The sequence below is a fragment of the Electrophorus electricus genome, chromosome 26 (assembly GCF_013358815.1).
Source record: "Electrophorus electricus isolate fEleEle1 chromosome 26, fEleEle1.pri, whole genome shotgun sequence".
Classification (NCBI taxonomy): Eukaryota; Metazoa; Chordata; class Actinopteri; order Gymnotiformes; family Gymnotidae; genus Electrophorus; species Electrophorus electricus.
In genome coordinates this window covers 9458033-9475346 of record NC_049560.1, presented here as the reverse complement: position 1 = coordinate 9475346, position 17314 = coordinate 9458033, and the positions used below count along the sequence as shown (strand labels likewise).

Genomic DNA, 17314 nt, shown 5'->3' with positions numbered 1-17314 from the left:
TCTAAATACAAAAGTTTTATAAACTAATAAGAATTATACTTTGTACAGTCATGGCCAAACGTTGAGACTAACACAAATTTAGGTTTTCACAAAGTTTACTGCCTCAGTTTTTAAGATCCTTTTATCAGATATCTATATGGTATAGTGATATGAAATGCTTATAATTGTACAATTTTATTTATTTATTTATTTTTTACTTGACAAAAATACATCCAGTTTAAGCAAATACTTAATATTTACAGTGTTGATCCTTCTTTTATAAGACTTCTGCAATTCACCTTGGCATGCTGGATATCAGCTTCTGAGCAAAATCTTGAGTGATGGCAACCCACTCTTGCCTAATCAGTGCTTGGAGTTCATCAGTTTCTGTGTTTGTTTGTCTATCCTCTTTTTGAGGATTGACCACAGGTTCTCAATGGGATTGAGATTTGGGGAGTTTCCTGGCCATGGACCCAACATTTCAATGTTTTGTTCACCGAGCCACTTTTACCTTGAGACATGTTGCTCTGTCATGCTGGAAAAAGCATTGTTCATCACCAAATTGCTCATGGATCATTGGGAGAAGTTGCTCTTCGAGAAGATTTTGAAACCATTCCTTATTCAGGGTAGTGATCTTAGGCAACATTTTGAGCAAACCCACTCCCTTGGATGAGAAGCAACCCCACACATGAATGGTCTCAGGATGCCTCACTGTTGGCATGACACAGGACTCATGGTAGCGTTCACCTTTTCTTATCCGGACAATCGTTTGTCAAGTTGTCCCAAACGGTCTGAAAGGGGCTTCATCAGAGAAAATAACTTTACCCCAGAACTCTGCAGTCCAATCCCTGTACCTCCTGCAGAATGTCAGTCTGTCCTTGACGTCTTTTTTTGGAGAGAAGTGGCTTCTTTGCTAAGCCGTCCTCCAAAAGCCTTCGCCTCACTGTGAATGCAGATGCATTCACACCTGCCATTCCTGAGCAAGCTCTGCACTGGTGGTGACCAAATCCCGTAGCTGCGTCCTCTTTAGGAGACGGTCCTGGTGCTTTCTTGACTTTCTTGGACACCCTGACGCTTTCTACACTGCAACTGAATCTCTCTCCTTGAAGTTCTTGATGATTCAATACATGGATGATTTAGGTGCTCTCTTACAAGCAGCAATGTCCTTGCCTGTGAAGCCCTTTTGATATAACGCAATGATGACGGCACTCATTTCCTCTGAGGTAACCATGGTGGTTCAAGCACCACCACCTTTTTAAAACAACCAGTCTGCTCTTCTAATTCTTCATTCTTCTAATTCTGTCATGCTCTTCTTCAGCATGACAGAGTGATATCAGCTGCCTTGTCTTCATTAACACTTTCTTCTGAGCTAACGAGAAGATCACTGAAATGAGGTTAGCAGGCCATTTTGTGGCAGGGCTGAAATGCAGTGGTTGGAATGCAGTAATGTTTGTGATTAAGTTAATTTTCATGGCAAGGAATGACTTTCCAATTAATTGCAATTCATCTGATCACTTGTCATAATCTAGAGTTAATGCAAATTGCCACCATAAAAACGGAAGCAGCAAACTTTGTGAAAACCAAAATTAGTCTTAAAAGTCTTAAAACGTTTGGTCACGACTGTACTATTATCATTAATCCAGTGCATCTGTAATGAATGGAACATTACTGAAATTTAAGGAATACTCAGTGAATACTGATGAATCAGGATTACTAATCTTTGGTATTAGCTCAGCATTAGTTCAAAAATAATCTGGACCGTCGCACCTGATGAGGTCAGGCACGCAGGAGATGTTGGGTGTCCTGGAGGTGAAAGGGGAGGCTACGGAGGCCTCCAGCTCCGACAGGGAGATGCCGCTATGAGCTCTCTTCAGTGCCTGCGGGTGGAGGGGGGGACAGTTAGGCTCACTGCTCACAGCACCCCCTAGTGAAGGCTGCAGATGCCGGGGTACGTGCGATGAACAGGACACTCTCAGCCAAAGCAAACCAGGAGGAAACCTTCGCTAAACAAGGACTTACTCCACAGTCATTGGCTCCATCGCCGCACATTCCGACAAAGTAACTAAGAGAGAAGAACAAAAAGGATATTTGAAAAGGTCTGTTATAAGTGCACCTGGTTATATGGTGTGTGTGTATGTGTGTGTCTGTGTGGCATGATGCTCACTCTACGCTCTGGAGTGTCTCCACCAGTTGGGTCTTCTGGTCCGGTGCCATCCTGGCAAACACTGTCCCATGCAGTACCAGCTACACCGGTGCACCAATAAACAAACACTTAGACCAGAAATGGAACCTCAACCCCCTCAAAACACTTAACAGGGTTCTCACACACACACACACACGCACACGCACACGCACACGCACACACTCATACACGCACACACTCATACACGCACACACACAAACAAACACCCGAGACATGAGCGGCCGTCAGACGTCTGTGCCAAGGAACCTGACCTTCTGCAGAAGGTCCTGGAAGTGCTCGGTGATGACGGTGAATGACTTGCCGCTCATGGCGAAGTGGTAGCGCTCCAGAGACCTCTGCTCCTTCGAGCTGTCCTCCATGCTGATCTGCACGTCCTGCGTCAGCACACATGCGCGCACGCGCACACACACACACACGATTTGCCATCAAATCGCCTTCCTAACCTCAATATTACTTTAACAAAATAACTGAGCCTGATGCCTCCCACGCTCACAGTAGCAGTGCTCGTCCAGCAGAGGGCGTGGACTGACCTCTATGTCCGTCTTGCTCATGTGCTTGCTGGGGTTGTCGGCGTATTGCCAGTTGATCCGGGCTGGCTGGCCGTCTTTCGGGGGCAGCGCGTCGGCGATGATGACCCGATCCTGTGGCGGGATCATCCCGCAGTCCCGCGCTACTGAGATGGCTGTCAGCATGTTGTCACCTGCGTGACGGAGAGGAGAGGAAGATGTAAGACCTCAGATGCGACAGCCCTGGTGTTCACCACAGCCCCACCCTGCTGGCACAGCCCGATATCGCCACAGGATACTCGAGCTGAGGGCTTTCGGTCTGCTGCGGCGTCTCTGTACCTGTGACCATGACTGTGCGAATCTGGGCCTGACGGAGGACGTCCAGAACACCTGGCGTCTCACACTTCAGTTTGTTCTGCATAATGATCAGCCCCAGGAACTCCATGTTGGTCTCAATGTGATCCCTGTGTATGCACAGCACAGCAGCTGAACACGACCGGAACCAGCCACGCAGCCGGCCCAATGTTTACCGCGCCGCGCCGCAGAGCAGAGAGACACTGTGGACTTACCGGCGTTGGCAGGGGGCGAGTAGGCAATTGTGAGCTCTGGTACCTGTTAATGTTCTGCACCCTGTGCCATGTGAGTCTGGACTCCAGGCGCCGGTGTGCCAGGGCGATGACACGGAAACCTTGCTTAGTGTAATCTTCCAGCACCTCCGCAAAATCCTGTGGCACTGCAAAGCATTGAGGGAGACAGTCTGATTCAGTATAGACTCAATCATCTAGAATGCAACGCATTGTTGTTATTGCAGTGTTACCCCCCAGAGGGCACTTGGACTTCTTGTAGATTAACTAACTGGTCTCTCTCTTGCACAGGCTTGCCACAACCTCTGGCGCCCCCTTGAGGTAGGCATCCATGCGCTTCTCTCCAAGCAGCCGCACCACCACGCTCATCCTCTGCAGGGCCGAGGAGAAGGGGAACTGCCTCACGATGCCGATCTCGTAGGAGGTCTGGAAGGCAGAGCACAGTGACCACGAGCCACTCCACGCTCCAGCCCCAACAGGGTGCGCCAACGGGCACGGGTCAGACCACTTACCGGCAGCTCGTACAGCTCCTAGAGCACAGCCAACAGACAAGTGGGAGAAAGAGCATCAGCCATGTGACTCAGCAGACACACGCTCACTCGTACAGGAGGAGAAGTCCAGCGGACGTCACCGGCAATGCAGGGAGGGGACAGAGAGACATACCATGTCCTGCTCCGGCGACATCGCCGGCTCTGGGAGCAGCTGCTTGGGCGGCCGAACCACAGTGGGCATGATGCGATTATGCAGAGACGTCTCCTCCTCGGTGGGCTCCTCCAGAATCTGAGACGGAGAGACACACACACAAAAAGTCATAACAGAGTCACATAACTAAACAACAGGTCTGGTGTATTTGAACATTGCTGAAGGCATTCATTCAGGGAAGCTTGGTTGATCTTTGTAGCCCTTTGAAGACTCACCACTGAAGTAAATTACTCATCACATCTCAAGTCATTTGCAACAAAGGAGAATGCCTCACAACTGACTAAGGGAAGGCCTGCTTTGTTTAAAAAAAACAAACAAACAAACAAAAAAAACAACAACCTTGTTTTACTCTAAGTACTGCCAAACACGTTTACAACATTTCACTCATCATATGACTCTGGACTGTAAGTGCCAGTGGGTCACTTGTGAGCTGGCCAGGAGACAGGAGTGCAGAGCTACACACCCAGCCAGTAGCCTCAAACATCTTCAGGTCCAGGGGGTCTCCGGAGAGCTGGCCTTCGATCTTGGTCAGAGAGTGGCACGTGGCCATGCAGGCTACGAAGTGGGTCTTCACCAGACTCTCCTTGAAGGCGTTGTCCTCTGTGTGATGGAAACTAGTCGGGGGGGGGGGGGGTGGGTGAAGAGAGGGAGAGAGGGAGAGAGAGAGAGAGAGAGAGAGAGAGAGAAAGAAAGACCAGCCTCACCACGACGGTTTACAGAGCATGTATGTAGCCTAAAGAAGTGTCTAGTTCCAAAGTTCCAATGTTCCACTGGAGAACTCAAAACGGACATCTGCTTCAGTCTGGCAGGTTTAGGGTGAACTACGTAGACAGTCTGGGACTATTTCACCATTAACACAAACACTGAGGATCACAACACTCACCTGCTGCCCTCTACTCTCTGAACACCCCACAGATCCAGACCATCCTCAGTGAGAGTGCCCGTCTACAGAAAGAGACGGCGCACAAGACAGCGCGGAACAGTATTAGAGAGTGCACGACAGCGCGGGGCAGCATTACAGGGGGCACGACAGCGCGGGGCAGCATCAGAGGGGGCACGACAGCGCGGGGCAGTATTAGAGAGTGCACGACAGTGCGGGGCAGCATCAGAGGGTGCACTCAAGCACACAACATAATAGCATGAGGAAGGTCAGCACAAATATTACTGTCACAGTGTATACAAAGGAGCAGGTGAGAGGCTTTAGAGTGCATGAATGTAAGTGTGTGTGTGTGTGTGAGTGAGAGAGAGAGAAGAATGCCTAGAAACCATTTAGAGCAGCTTGTAGAAGAGACAAACAGAATTAAATCCAAGGCAGCAGGCACATCTTTGTAGTGATGGAAATAGTACTCTGCTAAAACAAGAACACTGAACATTACCCCAGGAGGGGTAGAGGGGGCAGAGTCTATATGAGCCAAGCCCACCTTATCAAAGCAGACAAGGTTCAGCTGACCACAGATATTGATCCTCTGGGGGCTAATACAGAAGATGCCCATTTTCTTGAGGCGGCGCTGCGCGTAGACGATGCCCGCCGTGAGAGCCGCGGGCAGCGCAGGTGGTACTGTGATGGTGATGATGTCCAGAGACTTGACCACGATGGTCTTTGCCGGAACCTGGGGATAGTGTGGTAAAACAAACAAAAAAAAAACACAAAACAAAACAAAACAAAAACCTAAACAAACAGTCTGCACTGGACATCGGTTTACAGTTGCGTTCCCCATGTGAAGTGATACAGAGGTGTTAATCTACTTCCAAGGTTCATGTGCTGAACTACGTGGTGAGGATGCCTGTAAACAACCGAAGGTAGAAGCCAAAGCTGTGAGGGAACTACTCATTCCACTGATGCTCTCTCAGGTTTTATGGAGCAAATCAGAGAAGGACCCACATTATTCATGAGAGAAGGACTTACATTATTCATGATGCTCAGGACAATCGAGTAGATAAAGCCAACACCAGCCACACCCACCAAGCAGAGGAGGAACAGGTAGGCGTCTCTGTACAGCTTGAAGTCTGTGGGCTTGGGGTACAGGATAGAGCGAACCAGCTGGCCCTTGGAGGTACTGAACCCTGGAGGAATGGAGACAGCACTGGAAATGAGAGACTGCACATAGAAACATGCACATGCAGTAACGCACACAGAAGACTCACACACACTGGCCTGGCTGATTAAATGAAGTTAAATGACTAATTAAATGAAGTAATCAGGTTGGTACAGACGCCGCAAATAAAGATTTGACCCCTTTTGATTACATTTGTTGGTATGCCTGTGTTGTACCGTTTTCCACTTGTTATGAAAGGTCAAACATTACAACACGTATCTCAGAAAAGACTGCAGTGGGCTGAGGCCACCGGCATAGGGCACCATCACAACTGGCTCAGAGTTTTTGCATACTCTACAGGAAACGGAACTACTATCTGAGATTAGGCAATTCAGCAGGAACATTGAAAGAAGAAGCAGAATGTGCAGAAAGCTTTAATATAATTTACAATAATATTCTACGCCTCTTTCTCAAAATATTCTCAGGCACAAAGTTCAGCACTCAAAAGTGGAAATTTGAGGGTGGGAACAACTAGCTAAACATTATATTTTTCATATTTATTTTAATTTCAGATACCATTTTCTTTATTTTTCTTTTTCAATTACTATTTTATTTCTTCAAATTAACTTCATTCCTATCTTAATCATTTGTCTCTTTATGTATTTTTATTCTTAATGAATATTTAATTTTTTTATCTAGTTTGCTTTTAATTAAAATAAAGAATTTTATTTAAATAAACTATTTTATGTAATTCCTCATTTTGGCAGCAACCTTGACAAGGTGATTGCATCTTGAGCTCTATCTTTGTTATTAATTTTTTAATATCTATATAAAGCACTTTAAATTGGACCTGTACTATGGTAGGTAGTAAACAAACTCTTGCCTTACAGCCCAAACATTTATACATTTAATGCCTCAGTGAGATTAATGTAGCGGACGTCCTTCGGTGCTTTGGCCAGTGTGTATGTTCTGACGGCTCACCGGTGCGGACCACGGTGGCTTTGACCAGCTCTCCTGTGTAGAAGCGGGTCTGGATGACGTTGGTGCCACAGAACAGCGTGTGTCTCTTGTGCTCTTCCGTTCCGTACACAGTGTCACACTCCTCCCCCTTCTCACCCTGCAGAGGGTTGGGCAGGTTGGTCTTAGTGACAGGCACACTCTCTCCTACCAAACAGCGAGGAGTGTGGGGGAGAGAGAGAGAGAGAGAGAGAGAGAGAGAAAATTAGGCCAATTTCCATTTTTCATAGTCATAGTGAATAGATCCCTACATTTATGGATGTATTTAAACACCAGTCCCAGAGAAACACTGCACTTTAAGGCACTATACAGAGTGTATACTCTGAGGAAAGAGCAAAAATAAAAACAACCCCAGGACAGAATCCGGGCTGCTATTACATATACGCTCGTCACGCTAAGAGGCGGCGGGCTACCTGTGAGCATGCTCTCATTGACAATGCAGGTCCCGCTAATCAGCACTGCATCACATGGCATGACAGTGCCATTGCTGGGGATAACCATGACATCACCTGGCACCAGATCTGTGGACATTGTTTCCTCGATCTCTGCATGCAGACAGACAGGTGGGAGAGAGGACGAAATTGGGGAGGGGGATTGAAAGAAAGGACTACTATGTGCATCAGAAACTCCAACAGTCTCAGCAGTTCTTTCATCATCCACGCTCCTGCGCCCTGCAGATAACGCTGACTCATCACACTCAAGGTCTCTGTACCAGCCTTACTCTGGCCATGCAGCCCTGAAAGCCTTGTCCTTTGAATTGCTTCCAGGCACCAGGAGAGGAGCAGAATATATGTGGAGGAGCTGAGATATATGTGGAAACATACCGTTATCTGCTCTGCAGACCGACACCCGTACGATACTGTGGGCTAAAACCATGTCATGGAGCATGACGTATTGCTACAACAAAGCGACACAAAATAGGCACAAATTGCTTATTATACACAAACCACACAAACATGTATACAGGATGCAAAACGGGAATTCTTTTTTAACAGTGCACCCCGGACTCTGAATCTGTGTACAAGAGGCTGTAGAGTGACTAGGAGAGGGAACCTCACCTTTTTGATGGTGTAGAGAGAGGTAGCTATCGATATGACTGACATTAACACTATAGTCATCGCATAGTAGTAGTATTCATCAGAACACCATAAGATAACACTGAAGAGCTGAAAGATGTAGAAGGGGTTGAGGACCTGAGAGAGAGAGAAAAACAGAGGACAACATGCAGGGGAAGGAGAACGGTGACAGGTTACTACTTAACATTTTCTAGTCTGAAAACAGCACAGCTGAGAGACAAACCCCCTCATCACGGCTAACGTAAAACACAACCACAGGCCACAGCACTACAAAAGAATCAGTCATCGGGGCCGGGGTAATCAGGGCCAGGGTGACGGTGTACTAGGGCCCTACCTCCTTTATCAGTAGCTTGAAAAGAGAAGGCACTTTAACGGCGATTTCATTCACTCCAAAAAATAATCGCCTGCAAAAGACAATAGCAACAAATGATAAACAAATTAAATGTCGTGTGGGGTATAGTGAGGTAGGGTAAGGGTGGGGCAGTGTAAAGGTGGGGTGGGGCAAGGGTAGGGTAAGGGTGGGATACGGGCAGGGTCACCTGTATTCCTGCTGGTCCTTGCTGAGGCCACCACTGTGCTCTGAGTGGATACTGGAACACTTCACATCCAGGTCCTCCAGACCCCTGTGTTCAAGCCGGGACACGCAGGGTTAACACAGGCCAAGCCCTGCACACACTGCCCCTGCCACCTCACGGAGACCCCACCACTACGTTCAATACTTTAAACATCGCCTCACCATCAACCCCCAGAACTGGAAATCAGGATGCTTACGTTAACACTTCGAAGTTCTGAGCAGAGTCATTCCAGTAATATTTTGTGCTGTGGAGTGTAAAATAGCGGATCTGCAGAAGAAGAGACAAAGAGAGCAAAGGTCATCCCAGCAGCTTCTCAGACCGCCAGCTAAAACAGACTCTGTTTACAGCCCTTATGCCATTAGCACTGCACTGGTTATATTTATATGTCGGTGGGAGCTACCAGAACACACTGGTACAGTACATAAACCCTCTTAGTCTTTCTGTGTGAGAACATAACACCCAGAGAACACGAGAACATGAGATTTCTATAAGGAGTGCCATAGGGAGTGTGTGTGTGTGCGCGCGTGCACGCACGCGTGTGCGTACCTGCACAGGTTGGTATTCAGCATATTTCTTGATGAAGCCCTCAGCGGGGGTGTTGGAGGGGTGGGGGCGGAGGCCGTTGGCCAGGGAAGTGGTGGTCTGAGAGTCCAGGCTGCTGAACGGGTTTGTCCCGGGGGCCAGCATGACACGCACCTTAGCCAGGAACCAGCGCTTAAACTCATCCTGGCACACGCACGCATACACACACACACACGCACGCACGCATACACACACACACACGCACGCACGCACACACACACACACGCACGCACGCACGCACGCATACACACACACACACACACACACACACACACACACACACACACACACACACACACACACAGTTATTAAGTTACACAAAAAAGTGACAGGCCACCAAACCATAGATTTTGGCCATAATGCTGGGCTAAGCTGTTCTGTAATCTTAACTGGATGATCTATTCACAGCCTGTGTACTTTGTGCTCCAGATTGACCTACAGTGTTCATTACCACACAGACAAAAACGTTTTGTACATCCAGGATCACAGTGTGATTACAAGGGGTTGGAAAAATGCTCTCTACAGCACTTCTAATACTGCTAAAACTACTACTACTATAAACAAAGTGAAATGTGCATAAGTGTGGATCATAATGTGTGTGAGGGTCTATTGAACTTGGGGGGGGGGGGGGGTGCTCATGTTTGTGTAGGACTTGGGGTTGCGTGTATGTGCATGCATGTGTGTGTGCTTCTGTGCAGAACTTGGGGTGTATGTGCGTGGATGTTTTCGCCCGCAGAACTGATGTGGTAACTGTGTGCGTGTGCGGGTACGTACTGTGCTTTGGAGCAGGACCACCTGAGCGTCCCGCACGGCTGTGCGGCTGCAGGTGGCCTTCACGCACCACTCTGGCATCCAATAAAGTAGCAGAAGCAGGAAACCGCCAGTGGAGAGCATGCCCAGTGCCACCAGCGCCAGCTTCCAGCGGCACAGCCGGTACCCGCTCAGCTCCTGTGGGACCACGCCGGACATGCTGGCTTAGCTACGTTACAGCTCACTGCCGAGAGACTGAGCTTGTGTCAGTCATGGGGATGATCAGAATGAGGTTGATTGCTGAAGTTAAAGTTAAAAACCGCCTCGAGCTTTTGTGTTCTGTGCTAAGCAAACAGCCAATGAACAATGAACACCATGATGAGCATTTAGGAATTTGAATACTGATTACTGGCTTTCATGTTTGGACATACACACCTCATGAGAGCACTGTGCAGGTGTACTGAGGGAGGTATGTGTAGAGGTGTACAGGTAACTTTACCATCTCATCCTCTAGTCCCTTATTGACAATCTTCACATCCTCCATGCTGCCCTCCAAAACGTCTGCACTGAGCCCTGCTGCTTACCTGCAGAAATGCATACTGCTAATGAGTGTGTGTGTGTGTGTGTGTATGCGCTTCAGAATGTAATGGATGCAACACAACAGCGGTCAGGCTCCTCTCACACACAAGGGAAACAAGCCTCACACTCAAATACAGACACACTCATTCCTGTTTGTGTCAGTCTCTACAGATGTAAGATGTCATTGTTCTTATCACACATTGGCCACTTTCTAATGGCACATACACAGTCAGTCCTGCAAAGGCATTTACAGATATATTAATTATATTGTATATTACTCACACACACACACACACAGGTCAACAGTACAGTTAGAGTGGAGGTTAGTGAAAGAGGATCTGAAAATGTCAATCAAGGACAAGACAGAAGAACATATGGACAGGGAGGGGAGGACAGTAGGGAACACCCAGGGTTTACTGTAATTCCCACCAGGATCAATAAAGTTCCATCTAATGCTGTCTAATCTAGTCTCCATCAGTGGATTCACAGCTTTAAAAATTAAGATTCATAATCTTATAAAATAGCCTCATATAGCCATTAACACGAGTCAGGTCTTCATTACAACACCATTCACCTGCAATGACCAAGCCCCACAAACAGTGACTGTGGCCTCTACCAGCAATGACCAAGCCACAAAAACAGTGGGTGTGGCCTCCAGGCAGAACATTAGGGCTGGGTACTGATGAACCATGCACGCACACACACACACACACACACTGTGAAACCACCCACAATAACATAGGGCAGCTTCAGGCTCAGTGGCAGGTCCATCCTCTCTTTGTAACATGCTTACATTTGTGCTGATTCATAGTGGGTCAGAGGGAGACAGCCTGGCCTGTATGTCAATGCCACACCACACACATGGCCATTGGGGTGCACGCACGCACACACACCCTTTATAATTAGAACCCACTTCTTAATATTTCAATGCTCATCACAAGTCATTTACTAATTGCGAAAGGCTTAACTGAAACTGAATTAAAATGTGATTAATTAGCAAATTCCAATTCCCTGCACCGATAAAGCACATGTCATTAATATTTATGGAACAAAGTCCACATTCCCAGCATCTACTGCAATGCCATGGCTGAAACTGGGGAAGTTACACACAACACCGTCCCTGTGGGAGCCGACCTCAGGGAACAGCTGAACTAAGGACCGAAAAGGGAGTGTACGTAATCGAGAAGAGTGAGGGGGAGAAGAGGGGAAAAAACTGTACTGAAGAGAGCAAGAATCAGAGACACCAAGAGACAGACAGACAGACAGAGAGAGATAGAGAATAGTCTGTCCAATTGTGTGTGTGTGTGTGTGTGTGTGTGTGTGTGTGTTCCCCTAGGTGGGGAACCTGGCTGACCCAACCATGGAGAGTGTAACGGGGAGGCGGTGTGGCCCTGCTGCGAGTGCTCCGCCATCGGCCCTGATCTTATCAGGGCTGCAGCAGCCCAGGGAAAGAGGAAGCTCGGCGGAGGGCCGTGCCCTTCCTAGCATTCTCCACCCACCGGCTGCGAGCAGCGCCACCACGTTCCAGTGTCATGCACAATTTATGTGAACACCGAGAAGAGCCGACCCACGCGCCCAAGCCGTTGTTTAGACCTTGTGGAGGGCTGTGTTGGTTGAATGTGAGGAAATGAAGCAAAGCATACTCTTGTGAAGTCATCTGTTGGTTACGCCAGTTATACAATGAATGCGAAGACAACGCGAGACCTCTGAGGATATTCAGTCTAACAAGAGATGAATGGTCATGAAAACAATAACACTGCTTTGGCGCCCAGCTTAGAGAGTTTTGAGGTTGAAACACTGTTCCACAGCTTTAGGTGGCTTTTGCAGCTAACAGCTTTGTGAATGTTTACTGGTAAGTAAATGTTCACTGCAATGGAAATGCAGGCTTGATCAGATTAGGTGATCAACCTAAACCAACATCAACATGTGGCTGTGAATGCAACGTTTTTGCCAGTGCAACATGCTTTGGATCACGGACGCCTGCATACGGAAGCGCTGTCTAAGGAGTTCCGAGTCAGTTGGTAGAACCCGAGCAGAGCAGAACTGCCTGTAGACTTTGGTACAGGTGGCAGAATGAGTTCTAATCACGAAAGGACATAAGAGCGACACCCACATGCCCATAACACCAGACCAGTCCCTGCGTGTCTCACTAATGAAGTGGTCTGCGCTAGATCACAGTCAGCGCGCCCTCCCCCATCCCCCTGCCTATACTACTTTCCATCTGTCTACTTTGCATTATTTTTCCCTCATCTACTCCTAAAGCTTTTCCTCTTTTTTGCTAAACTGAAGAGGCTCTTTCAAATACTTCACAGATGCCACTCTGCTCTCGGGACCTGATGTTCCTGTGGTCAGCCATTTGAGGTCCTGAGGCGTTTTCTTTGCCTGCCTACCCATGTTAGACAGTGTTCCTCTTAGTTCTGGATCCAGCAGTTTTTTGTGTTTATCAGGTTAACCTAAAAGATGAAGATGATTTTTCAATCTCATAATGGCTTACTTTACTCTGACTGACACTTCTGTGGTCTTGTATTCCAACAGGCTAAAATAAAAGGTCTCTTGTGTATGTACTGGTGCCATCAATGAACAATTATGATCATACCTATCTAATAAGAGCTATAAAGAATCTACAAATTCCTGCAGTGCCATAGAGTAATATGAGTGTACAAAACATGTAATTATCTCTAAGCAGACCATGAGAGTTTTTCCTAAACGCAACCCTCATTGTGTACGGTCAAACACTAAACAAGAAGAGGGCTACTGTATGCAATCCTTTGGAGTTCTTTCTAAATGGAAATACACACGCACCGTGAAGTCTCAATTTTCTGATAACTGCCTAGTAATTTCACCGAAATGAAGAGAGTCTTATACTGACAGTCTTAAATTTACATGAATTTAAAAGAGCCATACACTGAGAGGATCCACGAGAGAACTGGCTAGCCAACATGCTAACAAGCACCTTTATCTCGGCGCAACACTGATGAAACATCTGAACTAAACTAAACATAGAGCAGAGGTTCAAGATCAACTCTCCGAGGGGTCTTGAGGGCGCACACACACACACACACACACACACACGATGGCAACTTGGTCAAACAAAAACAGTTCAAAAGGTAAAAGACAATGAAAAAAATTATGAACAGATCTTTTTTTTCCCAGTAACTTTGAGGAGCATTTTTAAAAATTACTCTAGTGTAGCGCCAAATATGTGATTTCTTAAGATGTTTCATTTATGTGACAACCCCCCCCCCCATCACCATTTTCATAACGTCCACAGTGTATTCAGCAGCTATGAATCACATTAGTAAACAGCTGTGTTATGAAGACAAACATACAGAGAAGTAGAGATGCGTTTACCTTAAAACCCTTGGGCACCAGGGCCCTAGGACGCCTCTCCCTTTGGAAGAGCTCACCTCTCTCTCTCTCTCCCTTTTGCAATGCAGACCTGGACCTCTGTAAGACAACCAAAAGGCCTTAATTACAAACCATGAATCACTGTCTCTCAACCTCATTTCCCTGGCCTGCATGAAACACTCTCCACTCCCCCGATGTGGTGAGAGGCCTTTGATTTGAGCTTTCATAAGTTACAGTGTCTTTATTTACCAGCTGATAACGAAAAGAAATGGTTAAAGTGAAAATGATTGTTAACAAAACCAGACATTCTTGAAAGAGGTTAGCGTTTGGCCTCAAAGACAAAACAGAGTTGTGACTGAGAAAGAATAAATTAAGTAAATTGCTGACAGATAATTAACACAATGTGGAACTTTACAAGAAAACAACCTAAAATTAACTTTACCACACAGTGCAGTAAATGAGGCTTGTAATTGCTGAAATCTTTATTCTGGAACAAAAAGTGGTTCACTCAGGAAACAAAAACACTATGCTGTCCCTGGGGTCCCTGAAAACGCCAGCCAACCGGATTAAGCTGATCCTGGACTGTTGTCCAGAGTCACCGGATTAGCCTCAGACTGCACTGTTGTCCAGGGTCACCATATTAGCCTGAGCCTGAACTGTGCAGTCACCAGGTTAGCCTGAACCTATACCATTGTCCAAAGTCACCGGATTAGCCTTTGCCTGCACTGTTTTCCAGAGTCAATGCCAATTTGTCAAGTGGCCCATGCCACGATTTGTCTCTATTCACATTACCACAGGAATAAGGTTAAAACCTAGTAACATGTCCCACCTTCCCACAACAGCATCCAACAGCACAGAGAGAAAATGCTATCCAACCCGCACTATGCAGTGCCCATCAGAACAATTTGGCTGCTGCCCATCTAGTTTGACGGTCACAGCCAGTTTGTCAAGATAAACAAATGGGCAAATGTGTCCCAGAAGTCCTCTTATCATCTTGTTACAATTATGTCTTAATTATTCTCTTGATAATGAAGTCAGGTGCTTTCGTTATAAACTTTCATGATAAAATATCATGTTCTCAAATGCTCATATGCACAGGTCCTGGTACACTGATAAACCACAGACATCGCCACACTGTGCGATAAAAGCAACAATAGGATTATTTTACTTAGTAACTGTATAAAACCACCATGTGAACTCTGGCATGAGTTATGGAGCTTGCTACATGAAATCCAGCGTGCATTGCTGTCTGCGTTAAGATCTTCTGCCATCACCTGGAGATCATGCGAGGGCACGTTACGGATCACAGACAATGGTGAGATGATGTGCAAGACCCACGTGTTCAACTCAGGAGGTCGACCGCCAATCTGAGACACCAAAGGTAGATTGCTGCACAGGTTTCAAAAGAGCTGACGCATCCAAGTTCCCCTCTGAGCATTCAAGCATCAGCCTGTTCAGCAGTCTGAACAGGGGTTTCAGTTTCCAGAAAAAACAGGGGTGGGGCGTGTGTTTCAGTACACCTAATCAGCTTAGGAAATCACATTTACCAGGGGGAATGTCAGAACGAAGCAGGCTGCACGTGCTTGCTGCAGAGCTAAGCAGAAAACGGCGGTTTCAGCGCTGTGGCAGACCCCAGCAGACACTCCGACTCTCCAGATTAGCCCTCGCCTGCGAGCCGTGGCCTCCCGCCGTCGTTAATAACAACGATGACCTAATAACGGCGATGATAATTCGTGGAAGCTTTCAGGGGAACAAGCGTTTTGTTGCAGCGGTGGTCTGGGGTCACGGTGCCTTTCCTTATCACTTCCTGTCCTAATCACAGTCCATTAAAAAGAGCCCCTTTGTCTGAGGCCGGGGGGAGGGGGGGGGAGGCTCGGTCCAGGCACTACGGACCGTCGCACTGCGCCACCATGTCCCCCTGCAAGTGCTCAAAGGTTCTCTCCACAAGCAGCAGGACCAGCGAGTTTAAAATGCAAAAAATATCTGCAACATCACTGCAAACAATTAAAAAAAAGAAAGGAACAGAAAGGAAATTTATAGGCTCCATCTTAGCAAGAAAAAAATTAAATGAACATTCTAACTCATTCGCCCATTCTGAACAATGATATCGTCACCACCAGTTCTACCAAGCTGCTCTCTTTCTATGCTCTCCTGAGCCCCACTGGGTAGAACTAGTACTAGGTGGGACAGAGGTTTGAATAAGGGACAGGAGATTTTTTAAAATAAATTAAATAAATTAAATAAAGGTATTTATTGAAAAACACCTAGGCAGAACAATAATGCATGAAAAATAAAAAATATATAGTATACAAGTAAATGCATGAAACCAAAACAAACACAATATCTCAATAATATATTTGATACCGTAGCATGCTTAGTTGATTAACATTAACACTACTAATTTTCAAAGTATACTTTCCTATACTCTGGGACGAGAGATCACATTTCCTTGAATAAGAAAGCACTTTGGTCCAAAAATGGAAACAAAACATTTTTAAATAAATTATTTTCTTTAAAATTAGATTTAAGAACTCTTATAATACTTCAACTTGTGTTTTTTTTACACACAGGTAAGCACAGATTTCATGGTTTCATTACCACAGAATATTGTGGTGTTCTTTTATGGGCTTTTCTGATGCAGGGGAAAGTCCCTTGTTATAATATGCATTTCATTCAATTACAGGCTTCACTGCATTTCCCAGAAATAATTTGGACACACTCCTATTTGAATATTATGCACACTGCCACAAAGCTGCAAAAATACACACACACACACACACACACACACACACACACACACACACACACACACACACACACACACACACACACACACACACACACACACACACACACACACACACACAGTAACACTATACAGATCAGTCAGAAGGCACTGAAGATGATCACTGTATGGGGGATACTGGTAAGTTTAATCAAAATACAACACCTTCCCTGAAGCCAAAAAGGCAAGGCAACAGAACAGAGCAAGTTAGTTAGCTTGTGCCATTATTGACGCTTCTGGTTAGAAGAGATCCTACCATTTAGTTCACTAGTTCTAACACTGAAGATTCCATCATCTGCTGTGATTCAGAAATACACAAATATTTAGCCAAATATTTTATCTGATGTGACTTCCGCTGAGCATCAGTCTGTGCAAAGCCTCTAATCATACCCCACCATAAACTGCCCCGCAAAACACTTAATATGAAGTCCAGGTGCTAGCAATACTGGATAGGCAATGCACATCCATGGTATTAAACTCTTGACTACATAGACACACATCCTCTCTCTCTCTCTGGGATATCAGATTCCATTGTTTATGTGAGTTAGAACTATGGCAGACAGCCCACATTTGTGAAGCCTGAAGAAGAGAA

At 46.3% G+C, this 17314-nt stretch overlaps 1 protein-coding gene across 2 annotated transcripts in view; it reads right to left on the bottom strand.

The window, feature by feature from the left end:
- atp13a3 (ATPase 13A3) overlaps nucleotides 1–17314 on the bottom strand; it is a 28527-nt gene that overhangs the window by 7119 nt on the left and 4094 nt on the right. For both annotated transcript variants that reach the window (XM_027027378.2, XM_027027379.2), the window contains exons 2-26: nucleotides 13941–14036; nucleotides 10510–10594; nucleotides 10035–10208; nucleotides 9225–9404; nucleotides 8875–8945; nucleotides 8643–8726; nucleotides 8438–8507; nucleotides 8086–8220; nucleotides 7852–7924; nucleotides 7441–7572; nucleotides 6992–7174; nucleotides 5881–6038; nucleotides 5396–5584; nucleotides 4858–4919; nucleotides 4438–4588; nucleotides 3936–4052; nucleotides 3785–3802; nucleotides 3545–3698; nucleotides 3301–3421; nucleotides 3028–3152; nucleotides 2713–2882; nucleotides 2434–2556; nucleotides 2144–2223; nucleotides 1999–2041; nucleotides 1747–1856 (exon numbers count right to left, since the gene is read on the bottom strand). In XM_027027378.2, the coding sequence (XP_026883179.2) occupies nucleotides 1747–1856; nucleotides 1999–2041; nucleotides 2144–2223; nucleotides 2434–2556; nucleotides 2713–2882; nucleotides 3028–3152; nucleotides 3301–3421; nucleotides 3545–3698; nucleotides 3785–3802; nucleotides 3936–4052; nucleotides 4438–4588; nucleotides 4858–4919; nucleotides 5396–5584; nucleotides 5881–6038; nucleotides 6992–7174; nucleotides 7441–7572; nucleotides 7852–7924; nucleotides 8086–8220; nucleotides 8438–8507; nucleotides 8643–8726; nucleotides 8875–8945; nucleotides 9225–9404; nucleotides 10035–10208; nucleotides 10510–10554 (2768 nt within the window). In that variant the 5' untranslated portion in view covers nucleotides 10555–10594; nucleotides 13941–14036. The remainder of the gene's footprint in view (nucleotides 1–1746; nucleotides 1857–1998; nucleotides 2042–2143; nucleotides 2224–2433; nucleotides 2557–2712; nucleotides 2883–3027; nucleotides 3153–3300; nucleotides 3422–3544; nucleotides 3699–3784; nucleotides 3803–3935; nucleotides 4053–4437; nucleotides 4589–4857; nucleotides 4920–5395; nucleotides 5585–5880; nucleotides 6039–6991; nucleotides 7175–7440; nucleotides 7573–7851; nucleotides 7925–8085; nucleotides 8221–8437; nucleotides 8508–8642; nucleotides 8727–8874; nucleotides 8946–9224; nucleotides 9405–10034; nucleotides 10209–10509; nucleotides 10595–13940; nucleotides 14037–17314) is intronic.